Below are 27319 nucleotides of genomic sequence, written 5' to 3' on the forward strand. Positions count from 1 at the left end.
TTATATATATATAAACTTCATATATACTTTATATATATAAAGAATATATAAGTATATATAAACTTTATATATAATTTATATATATGTATATGTATGTATGTATATATATATATATATATATATATATATATATACATACATACATACATATATATATATATAGTTTAAGTCTTATTCAAATGTATTCCTTTCCTGGTTTACTCATTCCCAGCATTGTTTCATACTATTTTTTTATACAAATGTGTAGTATTTCAGGCTCATTATAAGCTGACTAGCCAGAGGAAAATACCTTGTAAGACAATGCTTTTGTGGGAAAACTCAAACCAATGCATGAAGTCACTTGTTGGACCTTAAATTGTTTGTCGGTTGAGGGTTGGCTGTGCAGTCCAAACCTATTTCAAGAATTCTACATTACAAAGAGGAAAAAAGAAACAGATTTCTCAACTACACAGATCAACTAACAGGATTTGGAATATGCAAAATGCTGCTCTGCATAAAGACAAGAATGTACAGGTGGGGCTTCCCTGGTGGCACAGTGGTTGAGAATCTGCCTGCCAATGCAGGGGACACGGGTTCAAGCCCTGGTCTGGGAAGATCCCACATGCCGTGGAGCAACTAGGCCCGTGAGCCACAACTACTGAGCCTGCGCGTCTGGAACCTGTGCTCTGCAACAAGAGAGGCCGCGATAGGGAAAGGCCCGCGCACCGCAACGAAGTGTGGCCCCCGCTCGCCACAACTAGAGAAAGCCCTCGCACAGAAACGAAGACCCAACACAGCCAAAAATAAATAAATAATAAATAAATAAATAAATAAATAATTTTTTAAAAAGTCAAAAAGTGCTAGAGCAGGTCTCTGGGTCCTGCTAACAGAGTCACAGATTAAAAAAAAAAAAAAAAAAGAATGTGCAGGTGTTAATCTCATCCCCCACCTACACCTCTGGCACCCACTTTTTCCTAAAAGATAGACCAATGCTTAGTGTATGGAAATAACCTGAGTGGGGGGGAGAGGGTGGCAACCAAGGTCTAGGATGCAAAGGAGACTAAGAAATATAGTAGAATGGGGTAGTTTATCCCTCACCCAATTGTCCTAATATTTCTAAGAAAGATGAATCTTTACCCTTAAACCTGATTACCTCAGAAATAATTTTCAGGGACCACAATTTCCAAGGTAAGTGGAAGTGTATGCTTGTGGATACAGGTATTTACGTGATGGGGGAGTGCTGCAGATTTGGACTGCGTGGAGGGGCATGGGGAGAAACACAGGGAGGTGAGGCATGTGTGTGTATAGATTTGGATTGAGATTACTATGTTTTGGTACATTCATTAATGGATGTTAATATATGTATTGCTGTATAAAAACACTCATTGCTATGGGAAAATATTTGTAATAGAAAAATCACGCTACAGAACAGTGTGCTATACTTTTATAAACAAAATATTTATGTATATAAAAAAAACTGGAAGGCAACTGGAGTTAAATGTATATTGGGTGATGGAATTATACAAATTTTCCTTTCTTAAAAATATTTTCCAAGTTGTCTGTACTAAGTATGTAATTAGAAACAAATCTAATAAAAAATGTTAAAACGTAAAAAAAAAAAAAAGGAGATCAGAGTAAGAATCAACAGCCTGGACATAAAAATTTCAGGAGTCGTTGTTACCTAAATTCAAGAGACTGGGCTCAGGCAGAATCTGGAGGATTGAAACAACTTGATGCACTCGACATTGGAGTTCAGTGTTGTATCTGCCCCCCAGGAGGGGTGACTGGAGATTTTAAAGGGGAAGAGAAGACTCCCTGCTGATGACAGTGACAATTTAGTGCAGGTTGAGAACACTGTAATGCTATCCATGTGACCATTACTCCGTTTACTCCCTTGAAAGGGGTGGGTGGGAAGAGCTTAAGTAGTCATGGCTCCTTAACCCTGCTTGACCATTATTTTTGTTCAAGTACTTTTCTTGACAAAAATATCAGGGTTCTACCATCATCCATGCCTTTACGTTCACTCACCAAGGAGTTTCAAAAGGCTTACAAAAAATACACTCTATTTGGAAACACCCAAATAAAAAACTAGGTCTTAAGAAAAGAATATAAAACACCAAAATTAAACTCAACATAGAAGCTGTGCTTAAGTTTTAATTTGGCTCTTGAGTTTCTTAACAAAAAGGAAAAAAAAGAAAAAAAATAGTATCAGTATATAGACAAGATTATATTCAAAAGAAGGAAGCACTGCAGGAAGCAAATAATTTCTGAAATAAACCTCTCATAAAAGATTGTAAATTGAAGGCACAAAATAATGGAACTAGCAAGGCCCCTAACAACTTTTTTAAAATGTTTCTGTGATTATAAAAGCTACACATACACACACATTATGAAAATTGGAAAAATGAAGAGAAACACAAAGCTGAAAATAAAGATCATCCATATTCATGCCAATATTTTGGAGAATTTCCTTCTAGGTACATATAGATACAGAACAATTATTTTCCTACTGCCAGATATTTAGGTTATGTTACTGAACCAAACTCAGGTCTGCTCACCTGTCTCACAGCAAAGCCAATCTACTGACACCAGGTTGTGGTGAAGGAATGTACAGCGTTTACTGCAGGTCACCCATGCAAGGAGAACAGGCAGTCCGTGCTCAAAAGACTCAAACTCTTCACTGGCTTTTTCTGGCTAGCATGAGGGATCTTAGTTCCCCAACCAGGGATCAAACATGCTCTTCATTGGCTTTTAGACAAGGGTTTTTAAAGACAGTGTTGGGGAGAGAGTCATAGGATCAGCTTGAGGACCTTCTTCTGACTGGTTGATGTGAGGTAACAGGGTGATGTTTCTGAGATCTCAATCATCAGCCTTCTGGTTCCAACAGTCTGGGGTGCACGAACTTGTGGTCAGCATGTAGTCATCATCCTCCACCGGAGTGAGGGGCTTAGTTCCTGCAGAACAACTCAAAGATATGCATCAGATTGTTACTTATATCCCTTCAGGAGGAAATAGGAGTCCTGTGACTCTTGTCCTAATCATTAACGGCTTGAGTCTGCACTTTGGAACTTGGGGAAGGCCTAGGAGGTGAAAACTTTTTTCCTACAAACAAGAAATGGGGGACACGGAAGGCCCCAGGAATGCCCCTCAGGGTCATGCTTGGTTTCAATCCCTCCTTTTCTTTGATGCTCCTCAATCTTGAGGGGAACAAGGGTGGGACAAGAAAGGGAATAAAGTTTTGGATAGAAAGATTGTTAACTCAGCAGGGGAACTCAGTTTAAGGGGGACTTGGTTTCAGTTACTCTCAATGTATTTTAAAAATTCTAAACAAGTATCTTACACATAAATCTGTGGCCTGTTTGATGATTATTTCCTTGATAAGTTCTTAGTACTAGATTTACTGCATGAAATGATGGAACCAATTCTAAGGTTGTTGGTACATATTTCTGAATTGCTTTATATAAAATGAAAAATAAAGGACCTGACTTTTAAAATATATAAAAATAAAAACCAGTTTAAATGAATATGAGCATCATGTCCCATTCCCACCCTGAGTATACATATGAGTGTTCATCTCACACCTGCTTTTCAGAGTTAACAAAGTTTTCAGCAATTGACAATTTTGTAAGTAAAGGAGAAAGATGTTCAGTGGTTATAATTTGAATTTCTTTGTTTACTTATGAAATGGAATGTGAGGTCCCTGTCCCCTTGAGAGCAGTAGTGATCTCGGGTGGCCTCATCCTGCAGCATCTTGAAGCAGGGTTTTGGTTCCCGGCCAATGATTGAGGTTGGGTCTCGGCGGTGAGAGCACTGATTCCTAGCCACTAGACCCGTGATCAGTGACAAGGCCCTGGCCCTACAGCTTTGCAGAAAAAGAATTCCCACAAAGACAGAAAGTAGTGAAACAAGTAAAGTATTTATTAATAGGAAAAAAGAGTACGTGTGGATAGACACACGGGCAGGCTCAGAGAGAGAGTCATGCAGTTTGAATCACTTTTATGGGGCATTTATTCCAGTTTTCCTTTGGCCAGTCATTCTGATTTGCCTGGTTCAAAGTCCGTATTTGGTATAGCTCAGGATTTTCCCATGTGTGCACACACATCTCTTAGCCAAGATGGATTCTACTGAAGAGGCCTATGGGTAGTGAGCATTAGTTGGCATCACTCCCTTTTTGACCTCCAAGGAGCCTTTCTGCACATGTGTAGTCAGGGAGGTCTTCTAACTTTGAGAATGATGAATATGTGGTCTCATCTTCTATCTGGGCAGGTGCCAGCCTCCTCTCTCAATTTTCCTGTTATTCCCGTCTCGGAGTATTTGTCCACAAGGAACGAACTCAAACCGTTTGCCCTGGGGGCCCATCTGTCTCTTGTCTTAGTAGTATTCTACTTTTGGTTATATTTATTTCCTTATTTCCTACAACAGCAAGCTGGCACGTGGTGGATATTTCATAAAAATCAGGTAATTAATGAATGAATGAATTTTCATGTGTTTATAGGTTATTTATATTTTCTATTCTGTGAGTTGTTTTTCTATGTCCTTGCCCATTGAGATGTTAGCAAAACTTTTCTAACAATAAGTACAGCAAATCAATGTCATGTGCAGCTTCTTGTTGCAAACTTTGACAAAGGTATATTGTTGAGACACAGCTAAATTTAAAGTTAATAAAGTGAAAAGTGAATTTGACATGGTGTGACTATATAGCTTTAGATGGTTGAGCTTGACGCAAGGAGGATTCCTCTTGAAATAAGCATTGATTTGTTTACCCCACAAAGTAGGTGTGAGATGGTGGGAAAGGGTATAGTTCTTTTATTCATTTTAACTGGTTTCACTATTGATTTTTAAAAGTCTAGCCCTTCGTTTTTCATCTTACCTAAAGCAATCTAGCAATATGCATTCTATATGTAGAATATGAATATTCTATATTCAATATGTAGCCTTAAGTGTTCCCATCATTTTGTTACTGAACTCAGGTTCGGCTGCTCGTCACTCAAAAGCCAATAATTCAAGAGGCAAGTGTCAGTAGAAAGGAAAGTCACTTTAATCAGAAAAGCCAGCAATCTGGGGAGAAGGTGGACTCATGTCCTGAGACCAACTCCAAAGATTCTGCTCAGCCATGACAGTTTTTAAAGGGAAAAAGGAGGGGAAGAATCCCAGTGAATCATTGAGGCAGGAGGTTGGGTTCTGCATCATTCTCCATTGCGTGCCTGCAGGCTGGCTGACTCTTCAGATGTTATCTTGCCCTCGTCATCTGCCTGCAGGATTGCTAAGGGGGTTATTGGGGGTAGAGAGCTAGTCACTCTTTAACCACTTAATTCTCCATTCTTAATTCTTTTAATCTAGGAAAAGAATCAACAGCTTAGGCAAGGCATGGTGTGCATTCAGGAGCACAGTCAGAAGATAGTTTAAATTGTCTAGTGATCTCATTCTTATAATTAGGTTCTTTCAAGGTTAGAGGGGAACAGAAATGGGCAAACAGGAAAGAGGCAAAAGAGCTGCTTTCAATTCCCCACTGTCCAACATCATTCCATTTCTATGGGATTAGGAGCAAAGGTCCATCTTCTGTAACTTCTTCATGCTGACATAGGGTGCCGTATTTGCAGAGTTGAAGATGTCAGCATGGGTCTGTAGCATCTCTTTGCTGACAATTTTAATTGCCCACTTACATATACAGGCAGGGCAAGCTATAATTATTTTGATGACCACAAAGATATAGATCATTATGAGCAATAATGTTAATCCCATTCTCTTGAGGCCAGTTCTTGGAATTGTATTAGCCATAGATTTAGTACTGATCAAGATGGATCAGCTTATGTCATGTCCTCTGGTGGCAGTTATAGTATCTGAAAAACAGCTCAGGAATGTGCATCAGACACTGAATCTGTGACTCTATTGTCCTAATCTTTGACTGCTCGAGCCTGCTCTTTTGTGACTTTAGGAGGCCTGGGAGACTTCAGGTTTCCTACAAACAAGAGGCAGGGGACATAGAGGGGCTCTTGTACTTGGGGTAGTGTGGAGTCTGCAGGGTTCTGCTCGGTTCCAACTTCACCCAGCAAATATAATGTTAAGAATCTGTCAAGGAATAATCATCAATCCAGTCATAGATATATGCACAAAAACATTTGTTGTAGGATTTTTTTCAATGTGTCTATGCACCTACAAGCAAAGCTACCAATGCTGAAAATAGGCAATGGACATGTGCCTGAAGTCAGATTCCAATTAACATATGGCAGAGTTGAGTTGATTATATGGGTTTTAAATTATTTAGCAACTTTCCATGAAGTTGTCTGGTTCAGGAACTTCCATGTAATAAGTGTATATAATAAATCCTTTACTTCTAGCATTAGAAAGTTAGTCTTTCCCTGTACTCACTAAATAATTAAATGTGAACAATATTTAAAGAATATTATTTGAAGGGCTGCCAAATTACTGGCCCACACCTGTCTCAGTCTGTCCCTGGGGAGACAACTGGCCTTGGGGGAACTGCAGCTGGGATATCCCAGAGGTAGCATGGTTAGGTCATACCAGCTTCCCTCAGCACATCTGCTCCTCTTCTTTCTCTCCCTATTAAGCTCTGCTTCATTTGGGACAGAGTTCAATCTGGCTGTTACAGTCCTTTCTCAGCATGACAGTTCTCAGTGCACTCTTGACTTCAACCCCATTGCCAACATTCTTGGTCTCTCAATTTTCCAACTCTAAACTTCCCCCCAAAGAAGAGGTGTCTAACTGGCTCAGCTGAATTTTATAAGTCAACCCCCCAAATTATTTATGAAGTCCAGCCTAGAGAGGTACAGTCATTGACTCAGGTCTAATCAGCAAAGCCATGCTGAGGGAAGGCAGAGTTAGGCTAGAAGCAAGGTAGGCAATGGTAGATATATCGGAGTTGCTTGCATAACCTTTGGATAATCTGGCATGGGGTGTCAGAACTAAGAGAAGCAAAGAGGGTATGTGCAAGGGGGCTGCAATGGGGCAGCCCAATGTGGAGTGAAGAGGGCATCTGTGTAGCCTGGCATGGGGGTGTCAGAGCCCAGGTACACTGGAGAAGGCATCCACATAGAGGGCACAGAAGCAACTGAAGAATACTCACATACAGGATCATTAATCAAATAAGTAGTATATATTGAGGATAACAGAAGCTAGTTTCTCACTTTTGGAGTTATAAATATGAAAATAAGAAAATTAGAATGAATCCTGTGATGTTGGATTGGCATTGGAGGTGTTGGTATGAATCAATAGTTTTTAATATACATGGATAGATATGGAAATATAGATATATGTGTCTATATATGAGTGCACATATTCCCTAGTTCTGTCATCTGAGAGGCCCTGGGAGCACACTTAGCACCCAGATCTTAGTTTCTAAATATCATTCTCCACTAAAAGAAACCAAGATTTTCTGGAGAAAAGGTTGATTCCAGGACAATGGCCAGAAAGATGAACCTGAAAATCTCGTTGTGGCTGTAAGTAAAAAAAAAACGGTCATGAAGAACCTAGTGGTAAGACGGGAATAAAGACACAGACCTATTAGAGAATGGACTTGAGGATATGGGGAGGGGGAAGGGTAAGCTGTGACAAAGTGAGAGAGTGGCATGGACATATATACACTACCAAACGTAAAATAGATAGCTAGTGGGAAGCAACCGCATAGCACAGGGAGATCAGCTCGGTGCTTTGTGATCACCCAGAGGGGTGGGATAGGGAGGGTGGGAGGGAGGGAGATGCAAGAGGGAAGAGATATGGGAACATATGTATATGTATAACTGATTCACTTTGTTATAAAGCAGAAACTAACACACCCTTGTAAAGCAATTATACTCCAATAAAAATGTTAAAAAAAAAAAAAAAAGGACTGCTCAAAGAAAAAGAGGGACACGTTACTAGAACACAGAAACTTCTCATGGGCTCCCACTAGCCAAATCTGGGACCACTGGGACATTCAAATAAATAGTAAAGATAATAACAGATTATAAACCATTACATACAATAAGAATCCATAATGATATAAATAAATACATGAATAAATAAATGGGGAGAGAAGAAGGTTTTCCCATATAATAAAAAGCCAAGTGATAAATATAGAAGGAATAATGAAATTAGTAAAATCACCATATTATAACTGTCATAGTAATAATTTATCCAGGAAGCATAAATCGATGCTAAACCTAGTGGGTAAAAGTTTAATAAGAAACATAGTATTTACATACTCTCAAAGTACCACCCTACCCAACAAAAAAAAAAAACAACCTGATTGGAAAATGGGCAAAGGACTTGAATAGGCACTTCTCCAGAGAAGACATACAAATGGCCAACAGGTATATGAAAAATGCTCAACATCACTAATTATTGAAACCACAAGAAGATATCACCTCACAACTGTTAGGATGGCCTATATCAAAAACACAAACAAAAAATAACAACTGTTGACAAGGATGTGAAGAAATTGGAACTCTTGTGCACTGTTGGTGGGAATGTAGAATGGTGCAGCTGCTGCGGAAAATAGATGGAGGTTCCTCCAAAAATTAAAAATAGAATTGCCATATGATCCAGAAATTCCACTCCTGGGTATATACTCAAAAGAATTGAAAGCAGAGTCTTTTCTTCTTTTTTCCTTCTTTTTTTAAGTTGAAGTATAGTTGCTTTACAATGTTATATTAGTTTCAGGTGTACAACACAGTGATTCAATATGTTTAGAAGCAGTCTTGAAGAGATATTTGTACCCTTACATTCATGGCAGCATTATTCACAATAGCTAAAACATGGAAGCAACCCATTGTCCATCAACAGATAATAGATAAGCAAATTGAATTGTGGTACATATATACAATTCAGCCTTAAAAAGAAAGGAAATTTTGATATATGCTACAACATGGATAAACCCTGAGAACATTATTCTAAGTGAAGTCAGTCACAAAAAGACAAATACTGCATGATTAAACTTATATGAGGTACTGAGAGTAGTCAAGATCATAGAGAGAGGGCTTCCCTGGTGGCGCAGCGGTTGAGAATCTGCCTGCTAATGCAGTGGACACGGGTTCGAGCCCTGGTCTGGGAAGATCCCACATGCCGCGGAGCAACTAGGCCCGTGAGCCACAATTACTGAGCCTGCGCGTCTGGAGCCTGTGCTCCGCAACAAGAGAGGCCGCGATAATGAGAGGCCCGCGCACCGCGATGAAGAGTGGCCCCCGCTTGCCACAACTAGAGAAAGCCCTCGCACAGAAACGAAGACCCAACACAGCCATAAATTAATTAATTAATTAATTAATTAATTAATTAATTAATTAATTTAAAAAAAAAAAAAAGATCATAGAGAGAAAGTAAAATGGTGGTTGCCAGAGACTCAGGGGAGGGGGGAATGGGGAGTTATTGTTTAATAGGTACAGAGTTTCCGTTTTGCAAGATGAAAAGAGCTCTGGAGATAAAAAGTGGTGATAGTTGCACAACAATGTGAATGTCCTTAATGCCACTGAACTGTAGACTTAAAAATGGTTAAAATATTTTTTAAAAAACAAAAAAAAGTACCATCCTACAAAATACTTATTGATTACAGAAGAACAAAAGAGTAATTTTACAGTGGAGAGACCTGACAGACACCACCTGAATCAAATGATCAATGTTACTTAACATCGCCAGTAATGGAATAAATCGAAATCATGTATCCTTTTATGGGATACAGTGTGAAAAGAAGATAATTATTTGTATGGTTCTGCCAAAAATATATGCCTGAATCAAATCATAGGAAACAGAGAAATCCAAACTGAGGGACATTCATCTGCAGTGAGCTGGTAAATGTTTACCAACTCGCTCTTTAGAAGGGGAACATTAAGAACTCTGCTTTGTAGCATTTCCATGGTGTAAATAATCTCTTGATAGCCATATCAAGATCAACCTGCTTGCAAAACTCATGAAAATTGCACAACCAGCTCTCATGATCCAGGATAAACCAACTCCAGTACAAAATGACTGGCATACTCTTCGACAGTGTCAAAAAGTCATGAAAGTCAAGGAAATACTAGAGAATGTTCCAGCTTGAAGGAAGCTAAAGAGTCATGACAACTATATGCAACATGTGATCCTCGATTGAATCCTTTGCTATAAAGAATATCATTGGGACATGTGACAAACTTGAATGGGGTCTTTGGACTAGATGAAATGGATACATCAATGTTGATGGAGTAGGTTGAATGGTGGCCTTCAGAAGATATGTCTACATCCAAACTCCCTGAACTTGTGTAGATGACCTTATTTGGAAAAAAAACCCTTGGCAGGTGTGACTAAGTTAAGGATCTTGCAATATATCATCCAAGATTATCTGGGTGGACCCTAAAACCAATGACATGTGTCCTTATAAGAGACAGAGGAGAAGACAAAGACAGAAGGAAACAAGGAGAGGTCCACGTGAAGGTAGAGACAGAGTTTGTAGCTGTAAGGAATGCTGACAGCATTAGAAGCTGGAAGAGGCAAAGGAAGATTCTCCCTCCCCTAGAGCCTTTGGAAAGAGTGCAGCCTTGCCAACACCTTGATTTCAGACTTCTGGTCTTCAGAACTGTGAGAAAATACATTTCTGTTATCTTAAGTCATCCAGCTTATTGTAATGTATTACAGCAGTTTTAAGAAACTAATAAATTACTTTCTTCATTTGGATGGTTATGTAGGAGAATGTAGGGACATGTAGGAAATGCATGCTAACATATTCAGGAGCGATGGGATAGCAGGTCAGCAACTACCTAAATTATAGCAATTACTCTCAAATAGCTCAGGAAGAGGGGTGGGTCATTTGTACTATTCTTGCAACTCCTCCATAGATCTGAAATTATTTCAAAAGGAAAAAAATCCCCATCTTAGGGCTCTATTGACTTGGAGGACGTGAGGGTGGATTCTGTGGGGCTTTATCTTGGGTTCCTCAGAGATCCCCTGCAGGAGACCCCCTTGGCATGAACAGTGGTCCCTCTAGCTCACTCCTTTAAGTGTCCTCCTCAGCTCCAGGGCTACAATAAATCCAGCCTTCTTGACCCAGTCTACCCACCAGCCCTGAGTAGGTGACCCCAAGCCAGTCCCCCTTCACCCTTCCCAGGTCTCTGGGAAGCCTGCTGTGTGTGGATATATTTGATCCCACAATGCACTCAGATTTACTCTCAAGCTAGAGCAGTTCCAGCCCTGCCTCTTGCCTTTAGACGTCCAGGTGTGTGTCAAATACCAATCCCCAAACTCCAGGGATACTTGTAAAGGTCTCCAAAAAATCCTCTTGAAGCCCCTCTCATGCTGATTAAGATGAAGGCAAAGCAAATGCCTCCCCTGACCCTTGGTGGATGAACCTGACCCTTAGTGGATGAACTGACCTCTGGTAGATGAACACATAGGACACTGACAACTCTCCTCTCTCTAAGCACAACTATCTAGGCTGCATGTGGGAGATGTGGTGATGCTGGTGGAACTGGTTTTGGTCCACCCTTCAACTATGGGGGTTCTTAAAATCTATTCTTTTATTATTGCCTTGGGAGATGTGCTAAGGCTCTAAGGAGGAGCTACATTTCCCAGGTCCCGTACCTGCACAGAAATGCTCTTGCCAAAGTTGCCTTGTGAAATTTTACAGGTTTTATCTCATCTCTGCAGGATTTTGTGCTGATTCTACACCATACACTCCCTTGTCTTCAGCCAAAATCCTTCCCTGGGTTTCCTCTAGCTGCTCTGACTGCCTGTCTCAGTTCTCTCTTGTTGGTTTCCTCAGGATTCTTTCCATTGTAAGCCCTTGTGTCTCTTTTCACCCGACATACTCTCCCTGGACAATCCCATCCATTCCCATTATTTCAATTATTATTGGATAATTGTGGGTTGTCTCAATACCTGTGACAACACCTCAGGCTACCAAAGCTTGGAGTAAAGAGATGGATTTATCTTTAGCACCCAACTCAACCCAAACAACTAAAGAGTTTAGACCATGAGGGTCCTAGCTGAGAAAAAATATTCTAGGAAGAGCTAGAAAAAAATGGGCAGGACCCAGCCTTTGAGGCCTGATGAACCTCAAGCTGGGGCTTGCTCAATATAGGATGTGGCACATTTTCCTGGGGTCACTCTGAAAGTCTAAGGGCATGCAGGAATGAAGCTTTTCAATCCTGTGCACTTTCTTCTGAGTTCTCAATTAAAGTAGTTTAAAATCTGCCTTTGAAAAGGAAATAATTTCAAGATCTCAGCAAAGCAGTTGGGGATGGAGGGTGTGGAGTGGATGAACAAAAGCACCGAGGCCTGCTTTTGACCTCTTCTGCTCAGCTAACAAGCTCCAGCGCACAGCTGATCTGCCAGCTCTCTGGCTCTTGCTGTTTCTACAGTGGCTAAGTCCCTGCGTTTCTGGGACAGAGCTAATTGCAGTCTGTCCCATTTATCACCAAGTCTGCACTCTTTCTTGTCAGATTCCATGTCCCATATTTTGCTTCAGAAAATACGGTCACCATAGCTCTGGTTCTTTGTGGTCTAAAACTTCCCAGAAGATAAATCTCACTGCAGGCTCCATTCTCCCTACATAAACCAAAACTTAACCCTGAGCAAACGCACTCAGGCTTCTAATCCCTTCACTTTCATGACTGAGTCATGCATATTAGAACAGTTTATTTATTTGTTTGTTTGTTTTATTTATTCGTTCATTCATTTATTCATTTGATTTAATTAGGTTCATATTCTGGCATATTTTTTATGAGCAATGGTTGAACAGTGGATCTCATAAGGTGCAATCAGAAAACAAACTTATTCTTTCCTTCAGACCTGTTCTATGGGTGAGTTCTTCTCTGAACCTGGATGTGATTGAGGGCAGATGGCAACACTCTAGGATAATAAAAGATTCTCCAGCTGCTTCCAGTCTCAGGAAAGATCTCACTTCAGTAATGAAAATGTCCATTCATTTGTAATTTAAGTAAAGCTTCTCCCCTCATCAAGCTTGAACCTGTTGTCATAGGAGACCTGGGATAGGAAAGAGACACGTGTTCAACTTTTCCTCCTGTTCCCCATCTCCCTACTCATCAGGCTCCCTCTAGCCTCTCCTATAAAAGGAAAGGGAGAATGCAGGGAAGAAAAGTTCGGGGTAGGAAAGATCTTCCTTGACTGGTACCCAGCTATTACAGCATCAGTCTCCTCTGGACACAGTGCATGTTGAAAGCTCATGTTCTCTGAACTGGGAGGATGACCACACCTGACTCTTCCACTGGGTGCTTTCATGGGTTCTTTGGAGGTCCTTGCTGGGATATTGAGAGTTCTTCCTGTGAGCTGGGCAGCAGTTGCTTATGTTATTTCCCTCAGACTCTGAGAATACAGTGGGAGTACAGGCGAATACACTTATCACATAGGGCTGTCCTTTTGGGCAGGACTGGAAATGACTCTAGCGGAGAAGGGATGAGCCCTGGGACAAGACCCGCAGGTTGGCAAGCAGAGTGTGGGCTGGATTTCAGGCCCCCCACAGGGAGAGTTCCCTTACATACGACACAATTTGCACTAGCTCTGCAGTGGCCTTGCCTGTAACCAGTGCCTCTCAGGTTGGGTCAAACCCCAGCCCTTAGTGCCTCTCAAATTCCTGGGGACAAGTTCTCCACGAGGTGCCCTTGAAGCTCCTCTCACAAGGATTAAGCCCTTCTTCTTGGAAGCTCACTGAGACGCTGTTCTTTTCCTCTCCCTAACGCCTGTCCTTTCCAACCTCTTCACCTTCGGCCCTTTTTGTTCCCTTGGGATGGTTAAGGGTCTACGTGTTGCAAACTAGATTTTATTTTTAGGGTTTTGGGGGGGTTTGTTTGTGTTACCACATCCCACATAAGGTGTACAGGTAGCCTGGAACCTCCCTTCAGAATATGGAGGCTTTTGCCATTTACTACGTTCTCAGTCTTTGAACCTCAGCTGAAATTAGAGCAGGAAAACTCGTATTTTAACATCCTGTTACATATTATTTATTCCATTTTGACCAGGGCCTCTTAGCTCAAAGATCCTTTTTGAAAAATAGAAGTCTGTGTTTTTAGAGGGGTTTTGCCCTTTTCAGCTCTCTGAAACTTCGAAATATATTTTACCTAGAGCAGAATGCAAAGGTTTCCTCACACAAGCTAATTAGCATTATGTGGGGAGATGATTAAGAATAGTGCTGTGAAGAGAAAACAGACTTTAACGAAATGCACCAAGATTGTTTGGAATCGTGAGAACCTAGGAGGTTTTTTCCTCTTTCCTCTTTTTTCTATTTTTTTGATATGTTTCAGCTTTCCTTTAGAGAGCCTAGACTGGTTTACAATCCTTTATCTGCAATTTCAAAATCCAAAAAGCTGTGTGGGGTAAAAGAAAAAAAAAAAACTCTGGAAACCAAGGATTTTTTAAAAATAATTAATTCTATATGCAAGTAAATCCCCTACATACGAACCTTCAAGTTGCAAACTTTCAAAGATGCGAACATGCATTCAAATGTCCGATCACATAAGTTAGTTCACGTGTCTGGTGTACATTGCTACGTACATGCATCCTCTACAAGTGGTTGTGCTTTTGTGTACTTTACTGTACAGTACTGTTTATGTGCAACACGAGGAGCTTACTAATGAGGACCTGATGGTATTGAAGGTCCAGATAAAGGACAAAGAGAGACAAGAGGAAGAAGTAACTGAAGAACCAAAGAGATTCACGATGCAGGAAATGGCAAGGGAGTTTTCCTTATTTGAGGAGGCACTGTTAGTTTTTGAGGCACAGGACCCAAATGTAGAACGGTACTCGAAGGTTGCAGCAGCTGTTCAGAATGCAATCCAGTGCTACTGTGTAATCTATGATGAGAAAAAAAAGAGCTACTACCCAGACATCACTGGATCATTTTTTCAAGAGGGTAGATAGAACTGAATCCACCAAGGAACCAGAACTTGTGCCATCAATGTCAGGCGTGAGTGAAATTGCAACTTGCCCTCCATCTCCTATTGCTGACAATCCTTCAGCTCTACCATCTCTCACCTCCTCTCCCTCTTCCAGTCAATAACTCTTCTTGCCTGTTCACTTGATGCCAGCCCTTGTATGCCAGCTGTTGTATTGTACTACTGTACCTTTCAAGGTACTATACTGTAAGATTAAAAATGTTTTCTTTGTTTTTTTGTGTTTGTTTGTTTTTTATGTATTATTTGTGTGAAAAGTATTATAAACCTATTACAGTACAGTACTATATAGCCGATTGTATTAGTTGCGTACATAGGCTAATTTCGTTGGACTTACGAACAAAGTGGACTTACGAATGTGCTCTCGGAGCAGAACTCGTTTGTATGTAGGGGACTTACTGTAATTAATTTAACTTGAACTAAAGTGAGGCTACTTAAAGCCTTTATCTCTGTGTGAACTTTCAAATATCTTAGTGCAGAAATAATAATGTGTTTCCTAACAGGATGCCTCCCCAGGCCCTACTGGGAGTGTTATGTAATACACTGTATAAGCCTCACACCATCTTCTAAATTCCAAAAATAATTCCATAGCACATCAGGCCCTAAGGGCTTTGGATAAGTGCTTATAAGCCTATACTTCTACAGAGGAGAAAATATAATAAACTTTGTTGTTATTTTTCTTGTTCCATTGGCTTTTCATTGTAACTAACTCATTCCCACCTCTAGTCTTTGTACACCCCGTTCCCCCACCAACTTGGCCCTTCCTGCACTTTCTTTCATCAAAGTAGAGTTCAGAACTTACCTCCTGCAGGTGAAGTTTCCTGGTTAGTCCAATACGTTTCTTCACCTGAATATCCACTTTAGATTTGGGACAGATATTTTCCCTGATCATACTAGTATGAGCTTTAAAGAGATCCAACAACTCATAATTTACTGACGGCTCATCCAGTTATCATTGTGAGAGACTTCAGCCCCTTCCAAAGACCTTCCCCCTCCATTTCTCCTAGATCAGGTTCAGTAAGCTTCTGTCACCATACCTTTCCTGCTCCCATATCCACCCTTAAAACCACCCTAGATATGGTTTATGACCCTTTTTCCTACTGAACCCTTCAGCACAGCCTCTACCCCAAAACACCAACTAGAAGAATCTGAGGAGGAGGTGGGCTCAAAACTGCCTGTTCTTGACACACGGTGCTTACGGGAATTAAATATGAGAACTACTGGTTTAAAGGTTTGCAGGTCAGTGGCAGGTCACAAAATTTAAGAAATGAAATATGGTTGTAATGAATGTCAATGACAGCTGCAGCCTTCAGCTGAAAAACTGACAGTTCCCATAGGTAGTTAGGTTAAAATGTACCTCATGCATAATTTTCATAATAAAGATGAAAAACTTTCAGTAGTCTGTTCAATATTGACCCTTGTCTAATAGTTCAGTATTTTGTGTGTGTGTGTGTGTGTGTGTGTGTGTGTGTGTGTGTGTGTTTGTTAGTTTCAGGTGTACAGCAAAGTGATTCAATTATACATAATATACCTATTCTTTTTCAGATTCTTTTCCATTATAAGTTATTACAAAATATTGAGTATTGTTCCCTGTATTACAGTAGGTCTTTGTTGGTTATCTATTTTATGTATAGTAGTGTGTATATGTTAATCCCAAACTCCTAATTTATCCCTCCCCACCTTTCCCTTTGGTAACCGTAAGTTTTCTATGTTTGTGTGTCTATTTCTGCTTTGTAAATTAGTTCATCTGCATTTTTTCTTTTTAGATTCCACATATAGGCAATATCATATGATATTTATCTTTGTCTGACTTACTTCACTTAGTATGATAATCTCAAGGTCCATGCGTGTTGCTGCAAATCACATTATTTCATTCTTTTTATGGCTGAGTAATATTTCATTATATGTATATATATTTCATTTTACATATATATATATATACACACACACACACACACACACACACATCTTTATCCATTCATCTCTCAATGGACATTTAAGGTGATTCCATGTCTTGGCTATTGTAAATAGTGCAAATAGTGCTGCAATGAACATTGGGGTGTGTGTATCTTTTCAAATTAGAGTTTTCTCTGGATATATGCCCAGGAGTGGGATTGCAGGATCACATGGTAACTCTATTTTTAGTTTTTAAGGAACCTCCATACTGTTCTCCGTGGTGGCTGTACCAATTTACATTTCCACCAATAGGGTAGGAGGGTTCCCTTTTCTCCACACCCTCTCCAGCATTTATTATTTGTAGACTTTTTAATGATGGCCATTCTGACCAGTGTGAAGTGATGCCTCATTGTAGTTTTGATTTGCATTTCTCTAATAATTAGCAATGTTGAGCATTTTTTCATGTGCCTGTTGGCCATCTCTATGTCAATTCAGTATTTCTCTTCACCATTTAAAACGTTTTTTGAAACCATACAGCTATCTGATGAATTTTTCAAAAACTCTTCTGCCATGGCTCCTTCCGTACCCCTCTCCTTTCTTCCTCTTTCCCTTTCTCTCTTTTCTCATCTTCCTCTCAGGAACAACAACAATAAAAACAAATCTGTCTCTTTTCTCCTGCAAAATAACCTAGAATCCTTTTTAGTATTTTGAGCGTTACCTAAGTCATAATCAAGAATAGAAAAACGGAATACACTAAGCTCCATTAGTGGGACAAAAATCACTGCTATGGGAATGCAGGCTATGGGTTCACATGGTCCCTTGCTTCTGCATTTTTGTTGCTACCGGAACTTTTACATTATGAAATGCCATAGTCAATATCTTTGTCATCATCTAAAGGGCATAATGGGCTGAAGGGTGACCCCCCCCAAGCATATGTCCACCTGGAATCTGTGAATGTGAGTTTATATGGAAAAGGGTCTTTGCAGATGTAATTAAGGATCTCAAGATGAGGTCATCTCAGATTATCTAGGTGAGCCTACATCCAATGAAAAGTGTCTTAATAAGAAGAGCAGGACTTCCTGGGTGGCTCAGTGGTTAAGAATCCGCCTACCAATGCAGGGGACACAGGTTCGGGCCCTGGTCCAGGAAGATCCATATGCTGCGGAGCAGCTAAGCCCAAGTGCCATAACTACTGAGCCTGTGCTCTAGAGCCTGCATGTCGCAACTACTGAGCTCACGTGCTACAACTACTGAAGCCCGTGCACCTAGAGCCCGTGCTCTGCAACAAGAGAAGCCACCACAGTGAGAAGCCCGCGCACCCCAGCGAAGAGTAGCCCCTGCTCGCCGCAACTAGAGGAAGCGCATACACAGCAACGAAGACCCAACGCAGCCAAAAATAAATTCAAAAATTTTTTTTTAAAAAAGAGCCACATATTTTACAAAAAATAAAAATAAAAGAGCTATAGACACACACAAAATTTTGAAGGTGAAGGCAGAGATTGATGTATCTACGAGCCAAGGAACACCAAAGATGAGGAGCAGACATTAGAAGCTTGAAGACAAGAAAGGTTTCTCCACTAAAGTCTTTAGAGGGAATGTGGCCCTGCTGATACTTTGGTTTGGGATGTCTAACCTCCAGAACTATGAGAGAATAAATTTCTCTTGTCTCAGCCTCCAAGTTTGTGGAAATTTGTTATGGCAGTCCCAGGAAACTACTACAAAGGGACTAGGAGTAACTAGCCCTATCTTTTTACGGGTACCCTCATCTGTCAGCTTAAAAGTGAAAATATTGGGACTTCCCTGGTGTTCAGTGGTTAAGAATCTGCCTGCCAATGCAGGGGACATGGGTTCGAGCCCTGCTCCGGGAAGATCCCACATGCTGCAGAGCAACTAAGCCCGTGCCCCACAACTACTGAGCCTGCACTCTAGAGCCCACGAGCCACAACTACTGAGTCCGCGTGCCACAACTACTGAAGCCTGCACGCCTAGAGCCCGGGCTCTGCAACAAGAGAAGCCTCTACAATGAGAAGCCTTCACACTGCAACAAAAGTAGCCCCCGCTCGCCACAAGTAGAGAAAGCCCGCGCACAGCAACAAAGACCCAACACAGCCAAATAAATAAATTAAATAAGTAAATTTTTTTTAAGTGAAAATATTTCTGCTTTTCATAAATTTTGCCTATTTGGGGCTTTTAGCTGTCGAGTAGAGAGAATCTTCACCCACTCAGGAATGGCTGGATTTGACACATGGCTCCTGAGAAACACTCATATAAAGAACGATGACTTATGTAGAGGAAATACCACCTTATGCTTGAAAGTGTGGGCCACTAGAGTCAAGTTTGAATTCTTATTTGAACCCTAGTTCTCCAACTCATTAACCATGAAACCTTAGGCAATTATTTAGCCTTTAGACTTTAAACTAGTATATAAGAGCTAAATATATGTTAGTAAATGTTAGCTGTTATTTAGCTCCAATTTTTATGATTATTTTGTTTGTCTGCTCCATGTGGCCGCTTATTTTGTCTGTCTGTTTACTTATCCTTTTCCATGACTGGAAATGGCTACCCCAGTCCCAATCTTACATGATGTTTTAGTTCAAAATCCACAGGGGCTAATTAGAACCCTGCTGTTGCTTATTTCAGTTTCTTGAGAGAGAGACCATGATACGTGTTCAAGCCATTGTGCATATTAACTACCACTGACCTAACCTTCTGTAGATGGAAAGACAAAACCTTTTTGAAGGGGGTGTGTGTAGGAAGGCAATGGCGAGCATTTCTAGTACACTGAAGCTTTTTAAATCTCATATATTCAAACCTCTTTATTTCTTCCTTTATAGCATATGCTTTTGAGTTCATGCTTTAAAAAGTATCTCTTACCTTGAGGTTATATATTCACACATATTTTATTATTTTATTTTCCACATATATTCTCTAATATAATTTGAATTTATTTATTAGAATGGCATTTTTCTTTTCTCCAAATAGCTAGCTATTTGTTCCAACGTGATTTTTTGAACAGCTCATGCTTTTCTCACCAATTTGAAATACTAATACTACTAATAATAGCATTTACTAAGTGTTTTCTAAGTGTCAGTTTGTGCTAAGTCTATTGCATGGATTACTTCAGCTTAGTAATATTATTATCCACATATTACAGCTAAGAAATGGTATACTTGGGATTTCACACCCAGGTCATCTAACTCGAGAACTCATAGTTTTGACAATTATGCTATTCTTATAAACAATTTGGATCTATTTTTGACTTAAACCATAAGGAAAATTATTGACATAACTGGAAGTCCAGATGCAGGGCAGGCAACTGACTTGGCTCAAGCTCAGTGTGTCCGTGACTCTCTTGGCTCTGCTCTCTTCCACGTGTGGCTTCATCCTCAGGCTGACAGTGAGATAGATGTAGCAATCTCAGCCCCCATATCCATACACAGAAATGTCCAGCAGAAGAGAAACAGGATTTCTACTTTAAGAAACTCTCCCATAAGGACAAAGCACTTTCCCAGACACTCCAACAAGATTCTGCTGAAGTCTCATTGGTCCAAACTGGGCCCCATGCCCATTCCTGTAACAATCATGGGCAAGGAGGATGGTATTAAATAAATCATGCAAGCCACCCCTAGAGTTAGAGATGGTATCAGCTTTCCTTTGGCACATGAGCTACATAAAAGTGAGAGAGACTCTCAACATGGATTAAATGCAGCTCTCTGACACAGAAAACCTAAAATAACAGTGGATGTAACAAGTTAAAAGGCAAATCAAGTCTGGAGGTAAGCAGTATAGGGCTAGGATGGCAGCTCCATGGTCACCCACGTTCCTTCCTTTTCTCTAAATGCTCTGCCATTCTCAACATATGGCTTCTACTTCAAGGTCCATGATAGTTCTGGGGTCAACCTTCAGGAACCAAGAAGGAGGCAGGATTGAGAAGGGAGAGACTGATTTCTTCCTTTAAGGACATATCCCAGAAATCACAAGACACACTTCTGTGTACAACTTATTGGACGGCACTTAGTCATTTGGCACCATCTGGCTGAAAGAAGCTGAGAAATGTGGACTTTATTCCAGATAACTGAGCCCAGCTACAAATCCGGGATTCTACTGCTAAGGAAGAGGGGCAGAAGACATTTGGAGAGAATACTGCAGTCTCTGCAACAGGTGGAAACATGAATTCAGTTGGGGTTCTGATACAGAGGAAGAAAAGGGAACTAATTTCTTGTTAAGCAACAACGATGTATCTTGATGCCCTGCTTGGGTCTTTGGTCCAGCCTTAGACTAGTCAGTAACCCAGTGGTATCAGAAGCTCTGATTGGACATCCTATGTTACACACCCATTCCTGGAACTTGACTGCAGAGTTATCTCAAGCCAAAACTCATGATTGAGGATTGAAGATGGAGTGGTTCCCTACAGAGATTTGTTTGTATTTTTTGAATTTTTAAGGGTTCTTTATATATTAAATATTGATGATATTAAGCTTTTGTCTGACTAATATGTTGAAAATGATTTTCTAGTTTATCATTTACCCTTTACCTTTATAGTGAAATTATTATAGTTACCATTTTGACATATAGAAATTTAACATTTTGTATAATAAAATATTCTTTGCCTTTACATGTTTTTCTACTTTTATGTTAGAATGATTTTTCATAAACAAGAATCTGGTAAGTGTTTGCCTATATTATCCTGTTTCTATGATTGAATTTTTTAATCAGTCAGGAGATTCATTCTGCTGCAAATGTAACAAAAACTCCACTTAAAATGGATTAACACTAAATAGGGTTTCCTTTTCTCAGGTAATAAGTTCAGGGCTGGTTTGATGGACTTACTATATCTTCAAGAATCGAAGCTCATTCCACGTTTTTGTTCTATAATCCTTAATTATATAATTAATATACAGCTTTCCCTCAAGTTCATAAATGACTACTGCAATTTTAGGCATCACATCTGTAGTCTACTTAGAAAGAAAGAGAAAGGGCAAAATGTAAAAGCTGCATGTCACCTGAATCTGTCTATTTTATCAGGTAATCAATATCTTTCCTGGAGACCCCATCTGCTAGATTTCTCATTGGCCAGATTTAGATCACATGACTACCCAAAAGAGCAAGGGAATCTTGAAGAAGTAAATATTTTTATCTGAATACATTGCTATCCTGAACAAAATTAGATTCTTTTATTAAAGAAAGGGAAATGGATATTGGGGGTAGACAATACCACCTGCCATAATTTTCCATGTATCATTTTCTGATATATGACATAAAACAAGGAGCTAACAATTTTTTCCAATTAGTTAACCAACTTTCCCAGCATCTTTACTGAATAAATCATTCTTCCTTCATTGATTTGGAATGAAACTTCATTATATTTTAAAAACTCACAGAGGTTCCAATTCCAATAATGGCAGGGTAATACCTAATAGACCAACCTTCTCCAGATAACAAACTTGGGCAAAATACAGAAAACAACCATTGAAAGCACTGAAGAGAAGAATCAAAAGAAGAAACTGGAGAGTTGTTGGCACTTGAGAGAGGGAAATGACACTAGATGAGTTTCCCAATTTTGTAGCTTGTGCTCAAGGGCAGACCCCAATCAGTGTCATTTTTAGGATTGAAATCTGCCATCTTACTACCTTGTAAAAGCAGAAGGAAGAGTTTGGGGTTTCTGTAGCAGCTGGAAAGTGAAGGGAGACATCCCAGAAAGGAAAGAGCCACAGTTCAAGAGCACCAAATTCTGTATGTAAACCCTTCGCAAATCTCTATTTGTCCCCTGAAATACTCACAGGGCAGTGTAGATACCAAGAAGCCCAGTTAAGATTCAAGTAATTAAACAGAGATTTCATCTGGTACCTACTGCAAGAGACACAGAGTTTCAGCCAAGTTAACTGCTCACCAAAAAATAAAAAATAAAAATTAATACTCTTTGGAGGAATATGACAGAATCCAGAGATTCTTTCAATATCAAGGATACAATGAAAAATTACTGCACATACAAGAATAGGAATATGTGACCCATACTCAGGAGGGAAAGGCAATCAATGGATATCAGTCCTAAAATGACCCAGATTTTAGAATTAGCAGACAAGGATTTTAAAGTAGCTGTTATAATAATGCTGAGCAAAGAGTCTAAGGTCTCAGGACACCACTACTCTCTCCTCTTGGAAAGGGTATAATGAATAGGTTATGCTATCAGGCATATGTCCACATATCCTCCAAAAAACTGAGTGAGAATTAACCAGGCTGATGAAAGTAAGAAAAGTGATATGGAGTAGAAAACAAAGACAGGAGTTTTCATTCCCCTTGCATAGAAAGTAAATCAGTGATAGGCCTCTGTGTAGAGAACCCTTGCCAAACCCTTGGATTCCAGCGCTCTTGGGTCAGAGGTGGAAAAGTTAGCAGCTGTGGAATTACATGGCTCTTTCATAATCCACTTATTTACCATCTTTACTAAAAATTTAACTAATCCCTCTTCAATGAAGGCTTTCCTGCAGCCCACTCCACACTGCATCCCAGTCTCATCAAGGGGAGTTTCTTTGATACCTTAATGTTTTTTCTCTTTCAGAAATTCAACACAGCATAATAATCTCTTTGGGGAGTAGAGAGAAATGAAGACTCAAAGGGTAAAAGGACTTCACAGGGGTTACAAAGCCTGCTACTGATAAAACACAGATCAGCTCTGTCAGAGTTGAAATAGGTCCCCGTGTTAACCCATCTCTATATCATTTAGGGAAAACAGCTAATCCACTTATTGCTGCCTATTCTGCAAGCAAGTTTGCTCTGGATGGGTTCTTCTCCTCTGTCAGGGTGGAATATGCAGTGACCAATGTCAATGTGTCGATCACCCTCTGTATCCTTGGCCTCATAGACACAGGTAAGGTCAAGAGATTGGAATAAATGGCCTGTAGATGGATTGTCTTTCTTACCATTGTGGGTAAAGAGGGTGCTGAACTCCCTGATATTGTCGTGTGTCATGCAATGAAAACCAGTGACGGCGCTAGTCCCCCTTTAATGAAGGGGCTCCACTGTCATTAGTGGAGCCTCTGACTGCTCTTTGACCCTTCTTTCCATTCTGACCACCAAGTGTGCTGAGTGACACCACACTCATCATATGACCCAATTCTGAACACCTTATGTCCTCATGAAAACTCCATGGCCATTATTTTCCTATGTGAGACTTATCAAATGTGAGTTTGTTTTCCTTAATAATACACCAGTAATAAGACATAGATATCATGGACCCTTTGATATGATGCACTGAGAAGGACACAGTATCATTTTGGGGGTATTCTTACCAAAAATTCATAACCTCATTCTAATTATAAGAACAGTGGACAAACCCAAATTGAGGGGCATTACACAAATCAATTGAACAGTACTCTTCAACAGCATCAAGGCCATGAGAGACAAGGAAAGACTGAGGAACTGTCAGAGATAAGAGGGAAAATAAGAAGAAATTACTATTAAGTGAAATCCTGGATAAGATCCTGGAGTATATAAAGGATATTAGTGAAAAAATAAAGTCTGCAGTTTAATTAGTAAGGTTGTTCCAATTCTATCGTATCTATTGTTGATAATTGTACAATGGTTATGTTGTTGTGATTGAAGGATATAAGGAAAAACTTTGCACAATTTTTACAACTTTTCTGTAAGTCCAAATGCAAGTTTATCTAAAACATGTGGCAAGTATGATAAGAAAACTTTATTTAAGGGACTTCCCTGCAGTCCAGTGTTTAAGACTCTGCACTTCCACTGCAGGGGGCACGGGTTCTGTCCCTGGCTGGGGAACTAAGATCCCGCATGCCGCGCAGACAAATAAATAAATTAAAATTAAAAATTTTTTTAAATAGAAAACTTTAAGAGTAGTTGAGTAAATTGAGTAGTAGTTACAGAACGAGAGAGAGAGAGAGACAAAGAAACACAGTGAAACAAGGATGGAGAGAGAGAGAGAACCTGGGCAAGAAGGACACGAATACCTGGAGGAAGAGAGCAGGTAACAATAGTTTCCTTCTAAGTGAAAGTGGTTGGTGTTGACAAGGGAGCAAAGGCCTGGATTCTCGTCCGTCATTTCCTTTTATAAATCAGTAGTCGTTATCATACCTCACTCTGGTTTTGCCCACTGACACTTCCCATCATATGACCTCTATCCTCATTCTGCTCCCCCATATTACTCCCTCACTCCAGCCAAAACACCCAAGAGAGGAGTATGATTCAAATCTCCCAACAAGTAACCTCCAGCTGCCTCCACAAATCTTCATCCAGTTAGATGGGGCCCATATGAACACTAAGCCTCCCTTTGCCCAATAGGCCCTAAACATACCCAGTCTTCTCCACGTATTCCTGCCAGGGCCCGTGGACCTTGCGGAGCAAGCACTGGCCAACAGCCCCTAAAAGCTAAGGCCTTCTATCGTGTAGACACTACTAGTCTTAGATAACCCCACTCTTCTCTTGTCGTTCTACAGAAACAGCCATGACAGGAACTGCTGGGATATACAATGCAGAAGCATCTCCAAAGGAAGAATGTGCCCTGGAGATTATCAAAGGGGGAGCTCTGCGCCAAAAGGAAGTGTATTATGACAGTTCGGTCTTGACTCCTTTCCTGCTGGGAAATCCAGGGAGAAAGATCTTGGAATTTCTCTCCTTACGAAATTATAATATGGAAATATTTATAAACAACTAGGCACTTCCTTAGGGCTAGGCATGATAAGGGAGCTTGGAACAATTCTGCCTGATATTTACATGAGCTCCATCACGAAGGTATCTCCCCAGAGAGATATGAGTGTCCCCAGGGGGTAGCAAGTCACATATCACATCTCACAATTTAAAGAAGTTCCTCTAACACTTATACAGTAGAAAGTGTACGAATGTCATGAACCAGCAATTGGGAAACTGATAGTAACAATAGATATAATTACAAGATAGTTATATCAAATTTATCTCATATGTAATAATGTTATAATGCTTAGTCAATATTAATTATAATAAAGGTCACATAAACTTTATAAATTCATACTTCATGGCTGTAACTTCAGTTCATTCAGTACGGCTCCATTAAAACCATAACCTATACATGTGAAATTTTTCAGTGTACATTTCTTATTTTGTGATATGAACCTTTTATCTCTTTTTGAGTTGAAGAAATCATCCTGCTCTTCATTTAGTGAACATCGTGTCTTTACCATTTTGTATATTTCAGATACTCTATATTATTTCATACTGCTCCTCTGGGAAGGAGGACATCTGGGTATGAATAACCAGGGCAAATCCAAAGAAGTGGAGGTTCCTGGAAACTGGAGCCACAGAGCCTACACTTGTTTATTGTACTCAGAGTGCATCAAGCAACTGTACTCTACATGTGAACACTCAGTAGTATATTAGAAGTTTGTAGAGGAGGGGTTGGAGTTCAAATCCTGTCACTCACACATTTAGTCATTCATTCATTCAACAAATATCTATCAAACACTTGCCAGGCATCACTTGACTACAGCCAAAGAGGAAACAAAACATTAGCAACTCAATAAAGCCCTATATTGGCCAGGTCCCCCAACAGGTAAGAGTGGCAAACTGGATAATTTTAGTAGAGGTTAATGAAAAGGAGATTTTTTTTTTTTTTTTAATTTTTGGCTGTGTTGGGTCTTCGTTTCTGTGCGAGGGCTTTCTCTAGTTGTGGCAAGCGGGGGCCACTCTTCATTGTGGTGCGCGGGCCTCTCACTGTCGCGGCCTCTCTTGTTGTGGAGCACAGGCTCCAGACGCGCAGGCTCAGTAGCTGTGGCTCACGGGCCTAGTTGCTCCGCGGCATGTGGGATCCTCCCAGACCAGGGCTCGAACCCATGTCCCCTGCATTGGCAGGCAGATTCTCAACCACTGCGCCACCAGGGAAGCCCCGAAAAGGAGATTTTTTACAAAAGTGTGGGCAAGGTTATAGGGAAATCACAGAGGCAATGTAGCATCTCAGGGTTAGTTGCAGCTATTTCCAACCCTAGGCCCACCATTGGGAAAAGAGGTGAGAACTGTTATAAAAGCCCAGATAGAAAGAAGTGTTTGCAGAGTGCCACATGACAGGAGCTATGACATTCAGTTAAAGGATGCCACCAGCCCATCAAGGACCACAGGGGAGGGATCTGGGGAAATAAATATACCAACCTCATTCACTTCCCTCCCTCTGATTTCTTGCTGGTATTTTCTATTAGGTGAACAAAGGGGCAAAGTGTAGATTGATATAAACAATACAGGTCAGCATACCCATACACAGAGCAGGGTGGAAAAGGATGGAGAGTGTTTGGAGGGATAGATGGTGTGTATCTAGCACAAACCCAACACTCCCAAATGTAGAGTTTCCATGGGAAGTAATGCTGGGACACAAGACATGGGTCTGGAAGTGTAGGGTAAATTTCCTTTTCTCGCTTCTTAATTTAAATGGCTGGTCAGCAGAACAAATTGGAGTCCATTGAGCTGCCAGCCCCATGGACAAGGAGCTGGATCTGGGAGTGTGAATATGGCTGGACTTTCCTTAGTCCATAACATGGACCTTCCCAGGTTATGTCCAGGGCAAGGGAGCAGGAGAGACCTGACTGAACCTGTGT

At 40.3% G+C, this 27319-nt stretch overlaps 1 protein-coding gene and 1 long non-coding RNA gene across 4 annotated transcripts in view; one reads left to right on the forward strand and one right to left on the reverse strand.

Annotated features, from left to right (window-relative positions):
- HSD11B1 (hydroxysteroid 11-beta dehydrogenase 1) overlaps nt 1-25746 on the forward strand; it is a 47337-nt gene extending 21591 nt beyond the window's left edge. For all 3 annotated transcript variants that reach the window (XM_082468939.1, XM_082468940.1, XM_082468938.1), the window contains 2 exons: nt 23467-23610; nt 25199-25746. In XM_082468939.1, coding sequence (XP_082325065.1) covers nt 23467-23610; nt 25199-25416 — 362 coding nt within the window. In that variant the 3' untranslated portion in view covers nt 25417-25746. The remainder of the gene's footprint in view (nt 1-23466; nt 23611-25198) is intronic.
- Nucleotides 2665-27319, reverse strand: part of LOC309664051 — a 28748-nt gene continuing 4093 nt past the window's right edge. Inside the window, exon 2 of the long non-coding RNA XR_014265553.1 lies at nt 2665-2933. This is a non-coding gene — a long non-coding RNA (uncharacterized lncRNA). The remainder of the gene's footprint in view (nt 2934-27319) is intronic.

Source organism: Balaenoptera physalus, assembly GCF_965194825.1.
Source record: "Balaenoptera physalus genome assembly, chromosome: 1".
NCBI classification, from domain to species: Eukaryota; Metazoa; Chordata; class Mammalia; order Artiodactyla; family Balaenopteridae; genus Balaenoptera; species Balaenoptera physalus.